The 16,386-nt window shown below is 40.8% G+C and overlaps 1 protein-coding gene across 5 annotated transcripts in view; it reads right to left on the reverse strand.

Moving 5' to 3' along the window:
* The window catches only part of LOC122399922 (sodium/potassium/calcium exchanger Nckx30C), a 95,496-nt gene that overhangs the window by 38,545 nt on the left and 40,565 nt on the right, over nt 1-16,386 (reverse strand). For 2 of the 5 annotated variants that reach the window (XM_043401003.1, XM_043401001.1), the window contains one exon: nt 13,619-13,892. In XM_043401003.1, the coding sequence (XP_043256938.1) occupies nt 13,619-13,892 (274 nt within the window). Of the gene's footprint in view, nt 1-13,618; nt 13,896-16,386 lie in introns of all 5 variants that reach the window. The other 3 variants (XM_043401005.1, XM_043401004.1, XM_043401002.1) reach the window with 3 other exon arrangements.

The following is a 16,386-nucleotide window of genomic DNA, read 5'->3' on the forward strand; positions in this document are numbered from 1 at the left end:
GGTGATTGATTACTTCGCGCTCGCCTCGGCCTGTCGAGCGAAGGTCGCCGTAGTTCCCTCGATGCTTCTTGTTGATTCTCGGGGTTCCCCATTAAACGGTGTGGCCTGTCGTTTCGACTGGCGAAAGAAAAACACACACCGCGAACAAACGGGCAGCAGCTTTGCGAAAAATACCAACGAGCTGTTTCGCAAAGGGTTTTTTTCCCCCCGAACGAACGGGGCGCGAGCAGATCGCGCAAAGGGAGCTGACATTTAGGACAAACTTCGACTGTTCCCTCTGCAAATATGACCCCGAAGGCTGGGGCAAACTGGGCGCCGGGAATTAAGCAAAAGTACGGTGAGCTTCGAGATGCAAAGACCAGGAATTAAAGCAGAGCAATTTGTTAATATCATCAACGAGACGATGTGAAATCGGAATTTTCGATAAAACTTTCTATATAGCAAACGTCACGGGGGATTTCGATTGGCCTTCCGTCACAATACCGGGGGGGGGCTAGTACCTCAAGTTATTAAAAAAACCTAGCGAACTGGCGCATCCCACCGTTCATTATAAATAACACGTTCGATTGGTACGATTCGACGAGTGACGCACGCGCTGTACAGGGTGTCCAAGGATTCTATTCAAAAAGGTACTCATCATAAGATTAACGATGTTAATTTTATTTGCATTGGCTTTCGGTGCTCAAGTGATGACCCATAGCTAGGTCACGGGACAGCCAAACGAAATTAGCTAGTATCTACCAATGATGTGGTATGAAGTGTTTGTGTGCTTCGTTTTAAGTGGATCTATCGATCTCAGGTCGGACCAGGTCTCCCAAATTGATATGGCCAACTTTATTCAGGAACGATATTACTGTTTGTATCGTGGAATTTAGAAGCATACAGTGGAGGAACAGTTGGATGTTATTTTTAAGTGGAAATATCAACCATTGGTCAGACCAGGACTACCAAATTAATGCAGAGGCAATTTTATTCGCTAATATTATTGTTTGCCCATTGAAATTTAGAAATATTTAATCAGGGATCAGTTTGAGAACAGTTGGGTAGTGTTGGATCCGCTTTTTAAGTAGAAATATCAACCATTGGTCAGACCAGGACTACCAAATTAATGTAGAGGCAATTTTATTCACTAATATTACTATTTATCCCTTAGAATTTACAAATATTCAATCCAAGAACACTTTGGGAAAGTGTTGATCTTCTTTTTCAGTGGAGATATCAACCATTGGTCAGACCAGGTCTTCCAAATTAAGGCAGAAGCAATTTTATTCGCTAATATTATTGTTTGTCCATTGAAATTTAGAAATATTTAATCAGGGATCAGTTTGAGAACAGTTGGGTAGTGTTGGATCCGCTTTTTAAGTAGAAATATCAACCATTGGTCAGAGTAGGACTACCAAATTAAGGCAGAGGCAATTTTATTCCCTAATATTACTATTTATCCCTTAGAATTTACAAATATTCAATCCAAGAACACTTTGGGAAAGTGTTGATCTCCTTTTTCAGTGGAGATATCAACCATTGGTCAGACCAGGCCTTCCAAATTAAGGCAGAGGCAATTTTATTCGCTAATATTATTGTTTGCCCATTGAAATTTAGAAATATTTAATCGGGGATCAGTTTGAGAACAGTTGGGTAGTGTTGGATCCTCTTTTTAAGTAGAAATATCAACCATTGGTCAGACCAGGACTACCAAATTAATGTAGAGGCAATTTTATTCCCTAATACTACTATTTATCCCTTAGAATTTACAAATATTCAATCCAGGAACACTTTGGGAAAGTGTTGATCTCCTTTTTCAGTGGAGATATCAACCATTGGTCAGACCAGGTCCTAAAAATCAATGCATTATTATCATTTACTCCTCGAAATTTCGACACATGTACAAATCACACGTAATTTGAGATGCCGAACAACGACTACGGGACGAATATTTGAGTGTTCGATAGGAAATGAATTTCTAGGGGGCGAAAGGAGACCCAAGATGGTGGAATTCCGAGTATCCCGGTGGCTAGGGTCTCGTCGTGGATATTATCTCGTGTGTCTGGTGCAAGGTGATGTCTCGATGACGTTAAAGGCCCGGAGTTAAAGGAAGGGAAAAGGAAGGCGAGCCCCAAGTGTGGATTCGCTAGTTACTATCGATCGAAACGCGGCGGTTTCTAGGTCAGGGTCTCGATACATGCTCGCCACTCACCGCTACTCGTGGATATGTGCTCAAAACGCGTCCCGCAAATTCATTCGAAACCGACCACACGACCCCCCCCCCCCCACCGCTTCGTTCCCACAAAACGAGCGGAGCCTCCTGGCTTCCATTTTCGCCCTGTTTCGCCAACGTCGCCGGAGAATCGACCGGAAGGGAAGATAGGAACGCGGACCGGAACAATAAAAATAGGTGCCACTCTCTCTCTGTCATACATTTTCGAAATCCTCCATTGAACATTTGCCACGCAATCGAGACCAACGACGCGAGATCCAGAAGATGAAACGTGCGAATATCGAGGTAATCGCGTTAATCGCGTGGACCCGAGGTCAAAATGGATTTCATTAAGCTATCTACACGTCGATTCGGTGGTCGACTGATTCCACGTTCCCTGAACACTTGTTCGCGATTTAATCCGATACGTAACGATAAGAATATTTAAATTTCAGAATGGCCGGAACACGGAAGACGATTATTTCCCCAAAGAATCGGAGCAGCTTCCATCGAAGGTTTGCCTGCGGAAATTCGACCCGCTGTTTGACCAACGAAATGAAACATGGAAATTTTTGCAAACGTTTGCGCCCGAAATTCCAATTACCATCCGGCGGGAATCGAGCACGTTTTAAGTTTCGGTTTTCGAACCGTCCGATCCCCCCAATTCGGCTCCCAACGAATTAATAAAAAAAATCGCGAAAGTCTCAGGAAACATTCGACGTAGATTTCGCGGAGCGACTCGAGTGTTCTCGGTGTTTAAAAAATGGATGGGGTATCGAGACCCGGTTAAACGGCGAAACGGGACCCATCCAGGATACCCGCGAAAGAGTTGTCTAATTGATGATCGTCCTTTTCTTTCCATTCGCGCGTGACTTGACCCATTTATACAACCGAGTCCGGTACACGGTACGTGCACAGCCCCGAAATCAATTTCAACGTCGAGATTACCGAGTTACCTTCTGGATTAAGATTCCTATCGATCACGCCACCGTGATCGCCCGGCGCCCCCCCCCCACGGCTGGGTTGACAAAACGCTCGTCGGGACACTTGTACAAATTTCACGACGATCCGTCCCGTCCGGCATTTTATTATCGAGCTAACTGGCGAACTGCAACCAACGCTCGAGGATTCAGGGGTGTGTGTGTGTGTGTACGTACTCGACCTTTAGAAACCGACCTACCGATCGTGTCACGCTGATAATAGAAAATTCATAACGTGTAACATCAAACGTTCTCCGAGGGGAGGGACTCGTGTAAAATGGTGAAACAAGAAGCGATGTTTGATCATTTTTTTACAACTGTAAGGGTTCGATGAAACTTTTCAATACTTTCCACATATATTCTTCGACATTTCGGGATGTAAATAATCTTTATTTACGATTTATCCCGTTGCGACTTTGGATGAAATAATAAGTGGTTATTCCTTATGTGCGGTCTGGCATTTTTTCCTTTGATCTGGAATAAAGAATCGAACGTTTTTTCTATAGCAGTACTACGCGTTGTACGAATTAAGATTCTTCGTAATAATAATTATTTAAACTGTGTTCGTCGTGTACATAAATTGGAGGATTATTGCAAGAAACATTTTTTTGTATTCGGAGATGTGTATTTTTGAAAATTTTGCATTTTTTTTTAAGGAGGATTTTAACCGATACTATGTGTGGAACTATCACGAACGAAAGGTCGTTAGATTTTTTATTCCAGATCAAAGGAAAAGAAATGCTAGACCGCACATAACGATTAACATTCAACGTAACGATAAAAAAAATATTTGTATCTTGAAATTTTCTAAATTGGAAGTGAAATTCTAAATATAATTGATATTCCTACGTTCGTTCAACGATGGAGATACGTAGAACTAATATTTGAATATTTATACAATGTTCGATTTACAAATATTCAGCGGAGGAACAGATAGGTCTTTGTTTTAAGTCGAAATATCAACCGTTGGTCAGGCTCGGTGTTCTAAATTAAAGTAGCCAATTGTATTCATGAATATTATTATCGTTTGATTCTTAAAATTTAGAAATATTCAGTGAAGTAACAGTTGGAAACAACTATATCTCCTTTTTAAGTAGAAATATCAACCATTGGTCAGGCAGGGTCATCCAAATTAATGTAACCAATTGTATTCATGAATATTATTATTGTTCGATCCGTAGAATTGAGAAATATTCAGTGGAGGACCACTTGGAAAGTGTTGGAGCATCTTTTTAAGTAGAAATATCAACCATTGGTCGGACGAGGTCTTCGAAATTAATGTAGAGTCAATTTTACTGGTTAATATTATTGTTTGTCCCTTGGAATTGAGAAATATTCAATTTAGGAACAGTTGGGAAGTGTTGGAGCATCTTTTTAATTAGAAATATTAACCTATGGTCAGACTAGGTCTTCCAAATTAATATAGGTAACTTTATTCATTAATAATATTATTATTTGCCCGTTGGAATTTAGATATATTCAGTCGAGGAACAGTTGGGAAGTGTTAAGTCTACTTTTTAAGTAGAAATATCAACCTCAGGTCAGACTAGGTCTCCCAAATTAATATAACCAACTACATTCGGTAATAATATTATTATTTACCCCTTAGAATTTAGAAATATTCAATCTGGGAACAGTTAGATACACCTGTACCTCCTTTTTAAGTAGAAATATCAACCCCTGGTCGGGCATGGTCTTCAAAATTAATACAACCAAGTTTACTAACTAATAATATTATTATTTATCCCTTAGAATTTAGGAATATTCAATTTAGGAACAGTTGGGAAGTGATGAGTCTCCTTTTTAAGTAGAAATATCAACCTCAGGTCGGACTAGGTCTCCCAAATTAATATACCCAACTACATTCGGTAATAATATTATTATTTGCCCCTTAGAATTTAGAAATATTCAATCTGGGAACAGTTTGATACACCTATACCTCTTTTTTAAGTAGAAATATCAACCATTAGTCAGACGAGGTCATCGAAATTAATATAGAGCCAATTTTACTGGTTAATATTATTGTTTGACCCTTGGAATTGAGAAATATTCAGTCGAAGAACAGTTGGGAAGAGTTGGATCTTCTTTTCAAGTAGAAATATCAACCATTAGTCAGACGAGGACATCGAAATTAATATAGAGCCAATTTTACACGCTGATATTATAATTTGCCCGTTGGAATTTGGAAATATTGAGTCGAGGAACAGTTGGGAATAGTGGGGAAGTGTTGAGTCTTCTTTTCAAATAGAAATATCAACCATTAGTCAGACGAGGTCATCGAAATTAATATAGAGCCAACTTTACTGGTTAATATTATTGTTTGACCCTTGGAATTGAGAAATATTCAGTCGAAGAACAGTTGGGAAGAGTTGGATCTTCTTTTCAAGTAGAAATATCAACCATTAGTCAGACGAGGTCATCGAAATTAATATAGAGCCAATTTTACACGCTAATATTATAATTTACCCGTTGGAATTTAGAAATATTGAGTCGAGGAACAGTTGGGAATAGTGAGGAAGTGTTGAGTCTTCTTTTCAAGTAGAAATATCAACCATTAGTCAGACGAGGTCATCGAAATTAATATAGAGCCAACTTTACTGGTTAATATTATTGTTTGACCCTTGGAATTGAGAAATATTCAGTCGAAGAACAGTTGGGAAGAGTTGGATCTTCTTTTCAAGTAGAAATATCAACCATTAGTCAGACGAGGTCATCGAAATTAATATAGAGCCAATTTTACACGCTAATATTATAATTTACCCGTTGGAATTTAGAAATATTGAGTCGAGGAACAGTTGGGAATAGTGAGGAAGTGTTGAGTCTTCTTTTCAAGTAGAAATATCAACCATTAGTCAGACGAGGTCATCGAAATTAATATATAGCCAATTTTACACGCTAATATTATAATTTGCCCGTTGGAATTTAGAAATATTGAGTCGAGGAACAGTTGGGAATAGTGAGGAAGTGTTGAGTCTTCTTTTCAAGTAGAAATATCAACCATTAGTCAGACGAGGTCATCGAAATTAATATAGAGCCAACTTTACTGGTTAATATTATTGTTTGACCCTTGGAATTGAGAAATATTCAGTCGAAGAACACTTTGGGAAGTTTCAATCCCCTTTTTAAGTAGAAATATCAACCACTGATCAGACGAGGTCATCGAAATTAATATAGCCAACGTTATTCACTAATAATGCTCTTATTAACTTGTTGAAATTAGAAAATATTCAGGGTAAGAACAGTTAAAAACAACTATACCACCTTTTTAATTACCAATTTAATAACCAATCTTTTTGCTGATATTATTATTATTTGAATAACGTGCAATTAAGAACGATCCATTTTCGGACGGTGGAAACTGGCTGAGATTATTGCAGATGTTAAGAGAATGTTCACGAAGCTAACAAGAGTCTAAAACAACTATCGAAGTAAACCTTGGGCGCGTAAAGTACCTTGGAACAATTTATCCACTAGTTGCGCAAGATTAAGCCGACGTGTGACGCGTAGATTATTGCAATTTACATGAAACAGGTGGGCTGAGGAGGCTCGCGAAATGCACACGCTATCGTTTCCGCGAGAACCGGAAATCGTCAGGCTACACAATGGGACAAAATCCGAAAAAACGTGTAATTACCAACGATTAAACTGCACGTTCGAGTCTTCGATTATGTTCGTTTGCAATACATTCGTCCAAAACAATCTGTTATGTTTCTTTCGATGCACGATCGAAACCATGGGGACATTCTCACATCTAAGGACTCCAAATTCATTCGAAAATTAAATATAATAGTAAACAAAGAAGCTACTTTTTAGAGGAAAACAAATTAATGAATTTCAGATTTAAACTTTGGGACATTCTCACATCCAAGGACTCTAAATTCATTCCAAAATTCATTATAATAGTAAATTATCTACTTTTTATAAAAAAAAAAAAAAACAAATTAATGACATTCAGATTTGAGTACTCCCATAAAACCTCGAGATCGCGGTTGTGGTTTGTGATAAACAATTTCTAATCAGAAGCGATCGTGTCTGGTACGAGACGTTTTGCTAAACTGTTTGCGTACGAGGTTCGATAACTTCTTTGACGGAAGATTAACGAGTCAATCTTATGCAAATTTCCCGGGTGATCCGTTGAGCGAGTTATTGGAAGTTCCCATTAGATGTAACGTCGCGCGTGGTACGAACATAATGGTGAACCGTCCTATTTCAACCGAGTAACCAGTCGGCTCTTGAACAAACGATTTTGTAACGGATGGATAGGCAGCGCGTATTGTTCGCTACGCTCGTCGGGATTCGAATCCGTTGGATTTTTATTTCCACCACCACGCACCACCGCGAGATACTTGAAAACATTTGTTCGCTCAAGACCCCGTTGCCAGCGTTGAAATACTTCGGCGTATAAAACAAGGCTGACGCGGACCGGGATCCGACAAAAGCCTCGAATTTTTTCGAAATTAAAACAAAAAAACACCGCACAATGATCGCGACTGTGCATTCATAAAATTAATGCTCCGCGGAATGGTTACAAAATTCCCGTGAGTAAACTAAGGTAAATATAGGAAAATACCACCAATTGCTCCAACCCTTTGCAATTTCGTGATTTCTAAAAAAATAAATAAAATTTTCTAGATTCAATCTCTGTTACCATGAATGGGACTCGAATTGAGTTAATTAATATTGGTGATATTTGCATTCTTTTTCCCCGCCCAAATATCGATCGAAGAATCGAGAAACCTAAGGTAAATAGTGTAAATCGTTTTAATTAGAACTGGTGATATTTGTGTATTTCCTGTGTGGATAACGATCGATGGATCGAGTGGTAAAATCTGACCCAAGTTTGAGGAAGACAGGAGGGTCAAAAGACCAATTACCGCGGGTCGAGATCGTTCCCTGCAGAAATTACAATTCCAATCTATCCCGCGAGCAATCGAGGCCGATTCTTGGATAGAGGGGAAAAGGTTATCGTTTATCGGCCCCATCTTTCGTTATTAGTGCCAGGTCCGCTGGCAAACAGCGGCAGACCTTCCACCAGCCGATGAAAAATAACGTTCCGGGACGGGGGGTTTTCTACGACGAGGCCGCGGGTCGATCTATAAATACGTAAAGGACAGCGCGGTAAAGAGAGCGAGAGCGTGGAAACAACCACACGTACTCGCATTTATTTTACCCGCTCGCTGTCGAATCGTATCGCCCGGGTTTGTTAATCTGATCGACCCGATCGCCGCCGCGATGCTACCGACGCCGCGCGCGCGCCAAGGTTAGGCGACAGAAAAACACTCCAAACTACGAAATAGCGAAACAGTTCTTAAACTTTCGCGACCCCCTTTCGCGACGCGAAATTATTAACGAGCCCACCGGTTATGAAATCTATAGATAGCATGAAATATGAATTCGTCCTCAGCGGCGACCAAGCGGCCATTTCGCGAACTAAGGCGCAGTCGATGGACGAGGAATTTGTATTTTGGAACGCATTGTTCATTGGACAGTTTGATTATTCACGAGGAATAACCACTTTTGTGGGTCTACAAGTAGTATGTACTGTTATTAATCAGACGCGGCAGTGTGTACATTTATTTGGGAATCTTCCACTTTGAATTGAGCAGTAGAATGTTTAGGAACAAATTGGAAGTTGGGTAGTTCGATTTTTTGGGAATAGAATCACTTTTGTGGATCTCCAAGTAGAGTATACTGTTATTAGTCGGACATGACAGTGTGTACTTTTATTTGGGAATTTTCCACTTCGAAGAATTGGGTGGTAGAACTTTGGGAACAAATTGGAAGTTGGTTAGTCTGATCATTTAGGAATAGAACCACTTTTGTGGATCTCTAAGTAGATTATACTAATATTAGTCAAACATGACAGTTCCTTTTCTTTGGGAATGCTCCGCTTTGTAAAAATTCAGTGCTGGCATTTTGGGAAATAATTCGAAGTATAATAGTTTAATTATTTAGAAGCAGAATAGCTTTCGTGGGTCTTTAAGTAGAATATATTAATATTAATCAGACCCAGTGCATACTTATCTTTGTGAATTTCCCACTTTGGGGAATCGGGTGGTAGAATTTCGGGAGAAAATTACAGAAAATGGAGGGGCCATGCGGTGAGATTGGTTCCAGGTAAGGTCGACAGGATTAGCAATGCAGGAAAAGTGGAGCAGCTGGAGAATCGACTCCTTTCCACATCCTATTCCTACACATTTCACGTAACCTAGAAAATTATTAACAATTTACATAATAAAACAATCCTCATCCCCTATCACACCTCAAAGAAATTAATACAGATTACATTGAGGCTACCATAGTATTTTCAATTAACTTCGAGATGCATCTACGCCACACGTTCCACACGTCTGATTACAGCTCGACTCGTTCTACCGAGTTTTTATGGTCTACTCAGGCTATGTGATAAGATTGCCTCCTGATAAGATTGTTCACAGGATTAGCAATACGGGGAAAGTGGAACAGCTGGGAAATCTGATCCTTTTCACATCCCATTCCAACACTTTCCATTAAACCTAAAAAAATTATTATTTAAATAATAAAACAATTCTCTTTCTTTATTCATCCCTTCAAACAGTTAATAAAGATTATTTTGAGGCTCTGACGGTATTCTCAATTAATTTTTACGCCTTTATGCCACGTGTCTGACTACATCTTGACCCTTTCTACTGTGCCAGGTGACTTTCACATAGAAAATTGCTGTTAAATTAAATATTACAAAATTCTCTTCGTTCATCTCCCCTTAAAAGGACTCATAAAGATTATTTTGAGGCTTCAATAGTATTTCCAATTAATTTTGACGCCTTTATGCCACGCGTCTGACTACATCTTGACATGTTCTACCGAGTCAAGTGACTTTCACGTTTTCACATGGAAAATTACTGTAACTCTTCGTTCATCTCCCCCTAAAAGAACTCATAAAGGTTACTTCGAGGCTCTAGGAGTATTTTCAATCAATTTTGACGCCTCTATGGCACGCGTATGACTACATCCTGACCCGTTCTACTGAACCAAATGACTCACATAGAAAATTGCTGTTAAATTAAATAATACAAAATTCTCATCGTTCATCTCCCCCTAAAGGAACTTATAAAGGTTACTTTGAGGCTCCAACAGTATTTTTAATTAATTTTGATACCTTTATGCCACGTGTCTGACTACATCTTGACCCTTTCTACTGTGCCAAGTGACTTTCACATAGAAAATTGCTGTTAAATTAAATATTACAAAATTCTCTTCGTTCATCTCCCCTTAAAAGGACTCATAAAGATTATTTTGAGGCTCCAATAGTATTTCCAATTAATTTTGACGCCTTTATGCCACGCGTCTGACTACATCTTGACATGTTCTACTGAGTCAAGTGACTTTCACGTTTTCTATACAAAATTACTGTAACTCTTCGTTCATCTCCCCCTAAAAGAACTCATAAAGGTATCATCGAGGCTCTAAGAGTATTTTCAATCAATTTTGACGCCTCTATGGCACGCGTATGACTACATCCTGACCCGTTCTACTGAACCAAATGACTCACATAGAAAATTGCTGTTAAATTAAATAATACAAAATTCTCATCGTTCATCTCCCCCTAAAGGAACTTATAAAGGTTACTTTGAGGCTCCAACAGTATTTTTAATTAATTTTGATACCTTTATGCCACGTGTCTGACTACATCTTGACCCTTTCTACTGTGCCAAGTGACTTTCACATAGAAAATTGCTGTTAAATTAAATATTACAAAATTCTCTTCGTTCATCTCCCCTTAAAAGGACTCATAAAGATTATTTTGAGGCTCCAATAGTATTTCCAATTAATTTTGACGCCTTTATGCCACGCGTCTGACTACATCTTGACATGTTCTACTGAGTCAAGTGACTTTCACGTTTTCACATACAAAATTACTGTAACTCTTCGTTCATCCCCCCCTAAAAGAACTCATAAAGGTTACTTCGAGGCTCTAAGAGTATTTTCAATCAATTTTGACGCCTCTATGGCACGCGTCTGACTACATCCTGACGCGTTCTACTGGAGTTTCTACGTTCTACGCAGGTCGAGCGAGAGAAACCGGGTGGCAGCGTTGTACGCAGGCAGCCAGGCACAACATTGCACGACATTGAACTTCTGGCTCGTTATCGTCGAGTGCCTCGCAACGTTTAATTACTTCGTCGGACGCAACGAGCACACGCGCAGCGATCGGTCATGCAAGAAAACCCAACGCAGGCTAGACGAGCAACAACGCCAATCTCCGGGCACGTTTCCCCCAAATAAAACCGTGCAACCCACGCGGCGCAGAGATTCTCCGAAAATACGGAACACATCGGACTGTTCGTCCGAGGCCGACACCGGGGAATCCATACGCGACGTTAATTGGGTTATGATCCAAGGCCCTTCGAATGCACGCCAATCTCGATCGGAATTTTAACTTGGACTATTGGCGGGGGCTCTGGTTTGGGGGAAACTGCTCCTCAACGAATCTATCTTCTCTACTCCACGCTAGATTTACGGGGAACTTGACAATCCAACATTTTTTACTTGAATTTCGTTTTGAATACCTTTCGAGTACAATTTTTATGTAGTCTTCAAAATGGCGGGTTTGTGTCCGTAAATTTAGCGTTATCATTGTCTCGAATATTCCTATACAGGGGGGATGTTGAAAATCCACGTTGTGAGAACGAAGGCAGAAGTGACCAAACAAGACAGAAAAATGTAGTTTCTAACATTGATATCGAAGTGTACTTTACCATTACGTTTGCGAATTGAATCTGATAAGCTTAAAGGACCATGTTTGTACAGAATGTAGACGAGAGCAAGGGGTTTCTTCTGCCCCGTGTCGCGGTTTTTCAAAATCCGCCCGTACAGAGGTTCCCCGAGCCACGGATCCAAGGTTTCGCGGCCGTGCAGAAACGTTCGCCGTCGATGAAGAGAGAAATGGCTCGAGATCCCAGGGAGGCCTTGATAAGCGTCCCCCCTGTCGCGTCTCTACATTTAAAAGCACTTTAACCGACGGAGCTTTCGGAAGTTTTGCGGTTCCACGCGGACACGGGACCGACCGGAAGCGGGGGGAAATATCGGTCGTGCCAAGAAAGTTGCACGCGATCGAGCCAAAATCGTTTGGGAGCATCGGATCCTCCGCGGTTCTCGCGACTTTCTTAAAGACGATCCTCGACTTCTGACTGTCTACGAGCTTCGTGTACACCCAAGTCTCTGGTGTAATAAACCAGTGGTTGTTTTCAAGGATTCTTTCGGAGCTTCGATGGTTAAATTTCCCCCGGAAGCGAACGCGAGACCATGGCCCGTGCAATTAGTACGGTGATCCTTCGTTGTAAAATCGAAAATCAGCTCCACCGGTTTAGAGATTGCAAAACTCGTATAAAAACATTGTTTCGCGTTTATTTCGACCAACCAAATTTTTCGATCCTCAGAAAACGAGACCTCTATTTTCATTAAAAGTGCTTCGAATATTTCCTTTTTTTACGATCACGAACGTTATTATTTCGAAATAATTTCCTGCCGGAACAGAGAGGCTGTGAAATTAAGTGGTCGAAATGGACGCAAAGGAAATGTTTGCCCGTATTTTCGGCCGCTAATAAATCTTTTTAGCTTCTGTGTGTTGCGGCTGTCACAGCGACACGGCGTTTCGGGGGCTGTTTTTACCCGACAGCCGGCGGCCATTCGTTCTGGTCGAAGAAATATAAACACCCGGTGGAGATGATTCGATTTTTTTTCAATTCCGTGCTACGATGCTATCTATAACGTGTCGACTGCCATGACGATCATCGATGACCTAAGCTCACGTTCATCGTGAATCCGCCCAGGGCCGTATATAGACGATGGCTATACTCTAGTTCTATGTCTCTTTCGTTAATTAATAGAAATGCAATATTATTCCAACGATTTATCTTTACCGGATTCATCGTTCACTCCTACGATTTTAAGCCTTGGATCAGCAAGTTTGAACTAACATTTACTTAATATTTATCAATGCAATTATTCGAGAATTTAATTCACTATTTTTGTTAAATATTTTCAAAGAAAATTGATTTCCAATTGGTAAAAATTTAGTGAAATAATTGAGATTGGGAGCCCCACTTGGGGGGGGGGGGGTTAAATAATTGTACACTGGAGGGGGAAAAAACGGTGGATAGTCTCGAAAGTCACCCCCTAAATAAACAAACATATTGCTCGAGCGATGAAAAGCTTGTGATCCAAATAAGAGCACCATTGACAACCATGATGGCGACTCTGTGACCCTGTGAGGTCTTCGATTCACACGATTGAAAGATTAGGGCAGTCGACGCGTTGCACGAAGGGTTACCGTACTGGTTTAAAAAAAAAAAAATAGAAAATAAATAGAGCTACATTGCTATAAAGACTACGAACTAAGAGCGTGCTGTCGGCGCTAAAGCAAAGCAGCAAGCGAGAGTGATAGAGTGTGGAGTTGGTATACCGGCGCGGGACTGACCGTCGTGGAGCGGATCGATCGTGTGCATCATAAGCTGTAGCAGTCCGTGCCTGAACTTGGCGTGGCTCTCCCTGGAATGAGACGGGGGGCCACCGTGGGCTCCCTGCTCGCAGCCCTGTCCGGCTGCACCGCCCCCGCCGCTGCTGCTTCCGCCCCTGCTGCTGCACCCTGCCTCTCCGCCCGCCGGTATCCCGCTGCTTCCGCATGCACCCGACACGCCACCCACGCTCGTCTCGCTACTGTTCGTCGCGTTCGGATGCTGCTGGAACACACACGTCATTTCGTCTCTCAATACATCGATCATCACGTTCCGCCCCTTTACACGGGCTTGGGGGGGGCCCCCCAAAAAAACCCCCAGCAAGTCTGGGACCACCATTTCTTAATACATTTATCAGAAATTCGAGGTCTCGAAACAATCCAATATGCAAAAATATGAGGAATACTTAAAATACTGGATTGTTGTATTTAGGGGTTGAAACGACCCTTATAAAACTCCTATTTATGTGATGGAATTGAAATAATTGTCGATTCAATTCGACTGTCGACGATACTCGTAACATGCCCGAGCAAAATCGTCTTGTACTACTTGGAGAACCAATTTCGATTCATTTGATGCACGTGTTCGTTATATTTTTATTAAATCTACGCTTATTTACGCTATTTTTACGCGATGGATTAAGATAACATCGAATTTAAGTCGATTATCGACGATATTCGTAACATGTCCGAGCAAAATCGTCTTGTACTACTTGGAGAACCAATTTCGATTCATTTGATGCACGTGTTCGTTATATTTTTATTAAATCTACGCTTATTTACGCTATTTTTACGCGATGGATTAAGATAACATCGAATTTAAGTCGATTATCGGCGATATTCGTAACATGTCCGAGCAAAATCGTTCCGCACTACTTGAAAAATGAATTCCGATGAGTATCGCTTCGAAATAGGATCCATCGAAGCATCGATCATGTTTTTGTTACATCTGTGCTTATTCTCTATCCTTTTACACTTGGTTTACGGTGGTAGAATACAAATAATTCATCAGAATTCGTTCATCGAGTAGTGCAACAACGATTTTGGTCGGACATATCACTACTATCCTTGAAAATCAAATTAAATTCGACGCTACGTTAATTCTGCTATGTAAAGATACTATAAAAAGGCAGAGAATAAGTGCAGATACAATAAAAATACGACTGATACTTCGATATGGGGTCAGAATATAATTCTCAAGTAGTGCAAACACGATTTTGGTCGGGCATACGATCGAATTCGATTGGGCATTATTTTTACAATACTAAATTTCGTGTACAAAGGTGGTCCCAGGCTTCCTCTATCGCTTATTCAATTTTTAATAAAAAAATTCACTTTACATACAATATTAAAAAATATTTTTACGCTATTTAAATGGACTTCGCGCTAGCTACTTGTTTGAAACTGGAAACTGCTATTTGTCTACTGTGTGCACCTGAAAAGGAGGCGATTCTTCGTTGACAAATAAATAATTCAATATTGTAACTTTCTTTAGATCATCGGAACAAATGGTATGAGATACAAGACAATGTTTATTTACTTTTCCAACGTTCCCTTTAGGGAGCAATACCCAGTTTTATTTATGTCTGTGAATTATTTCCCATAGGACGGAGAAAGGAAACTTGAAAATCGACCATGGAGATCCTTTGCATTCAAAATTCCTGGTCATCACCGATAAAAAGTCACCCCTGACCTTGATCCATTTAACATCCACGTGAACGATCCAAGGTTTCGACCTACAACAAGTTCCTTCCACGTACCAACAAAGGAAATCTCGACGATTCTCGCGACTCACGATCCCATCTTGCCAGATTTAATCACCGGTGCATTGAAAACAAAATGTCCCCTCGCGAGAGGCCCCCTTGTAATACTTCCTCGTTAATAAACCTTGAATCCGAACACTATTCTAGACTTCGCCGTGCTATAAATACGCACCAGCGACGAAACGTTCCTTTTCTAATCAAAAGCCAGTACCTAATCGTCCAAGAGCCAGCACGGAAGGTGCCTCGACACCCCTTGTGGTATTCTATGATTGCCCAGTGACGGTGTTAATGAAATTAAACGCGTTAAGCGTGTGTATTACGCTTGGAAGTAACCAGTGTCAACAGGGGCGGTGTCACGAGATCGCGTTATTTGCGTCCTAACGCTCGATCGCGGATACAACGATCGAACCCACTCGTAATGTTGCGTCACCGTGGAACAAACGACGAGGAAGAGAGAGACCCGGGTCTCATCCGCTATGCATGAAACGTGGTGGCCCGCCCACGACGACCAGAGAGAGAGCTTCCCTACTTTTCAGGTCGTTTCCGGATAGTCGAGCAACAGCTTTGCTCACGGATCACCGTATCTCTTTGCTCGAATGCATCAAGGCTGGACCCCCTTTTGTTCGTTTAGATGCAGATGAATCGGTCTCCGAGAGCGCCGGAAACAATGAGCGAGCAATGAAACGATTCCATTCGACCTACGCCATTTTGGTAGCCGGCGATCACCAGCGCCCAATCACACGAGTTAAAATTCTTAGTAATCCACCACTCTCGAACACCTCTCATTCACAGTTGCAGAAATGATCAAATGTGATCTTTAAACGAGACAACATTCACAGTTCCAATTAATTTTACTTCGAGAAAGGACAATTTATTTAACACTTTTCTTAACAATTTTATTTTACATTCCTAATTGAACTGTGAATAATTTCGTTATTTTTTTCTTTACCTTTG

Source organism: Colletes gigas, unplaced genomic scaffold (genome assembly GCF_013123115.1).
Source record: "Colletes gigas isolate AHSC1104 unplaced genomic scaffold, ASM1312311v1 Colletes_gigas_Sc00015, whole genome shotgun sequence".
Lineage (NCBI taxonomy): Eukaryota > Metazoa > Arthropoda > Insecta > Hymenoptera > Colletidae > Colletes > Colletes gigas.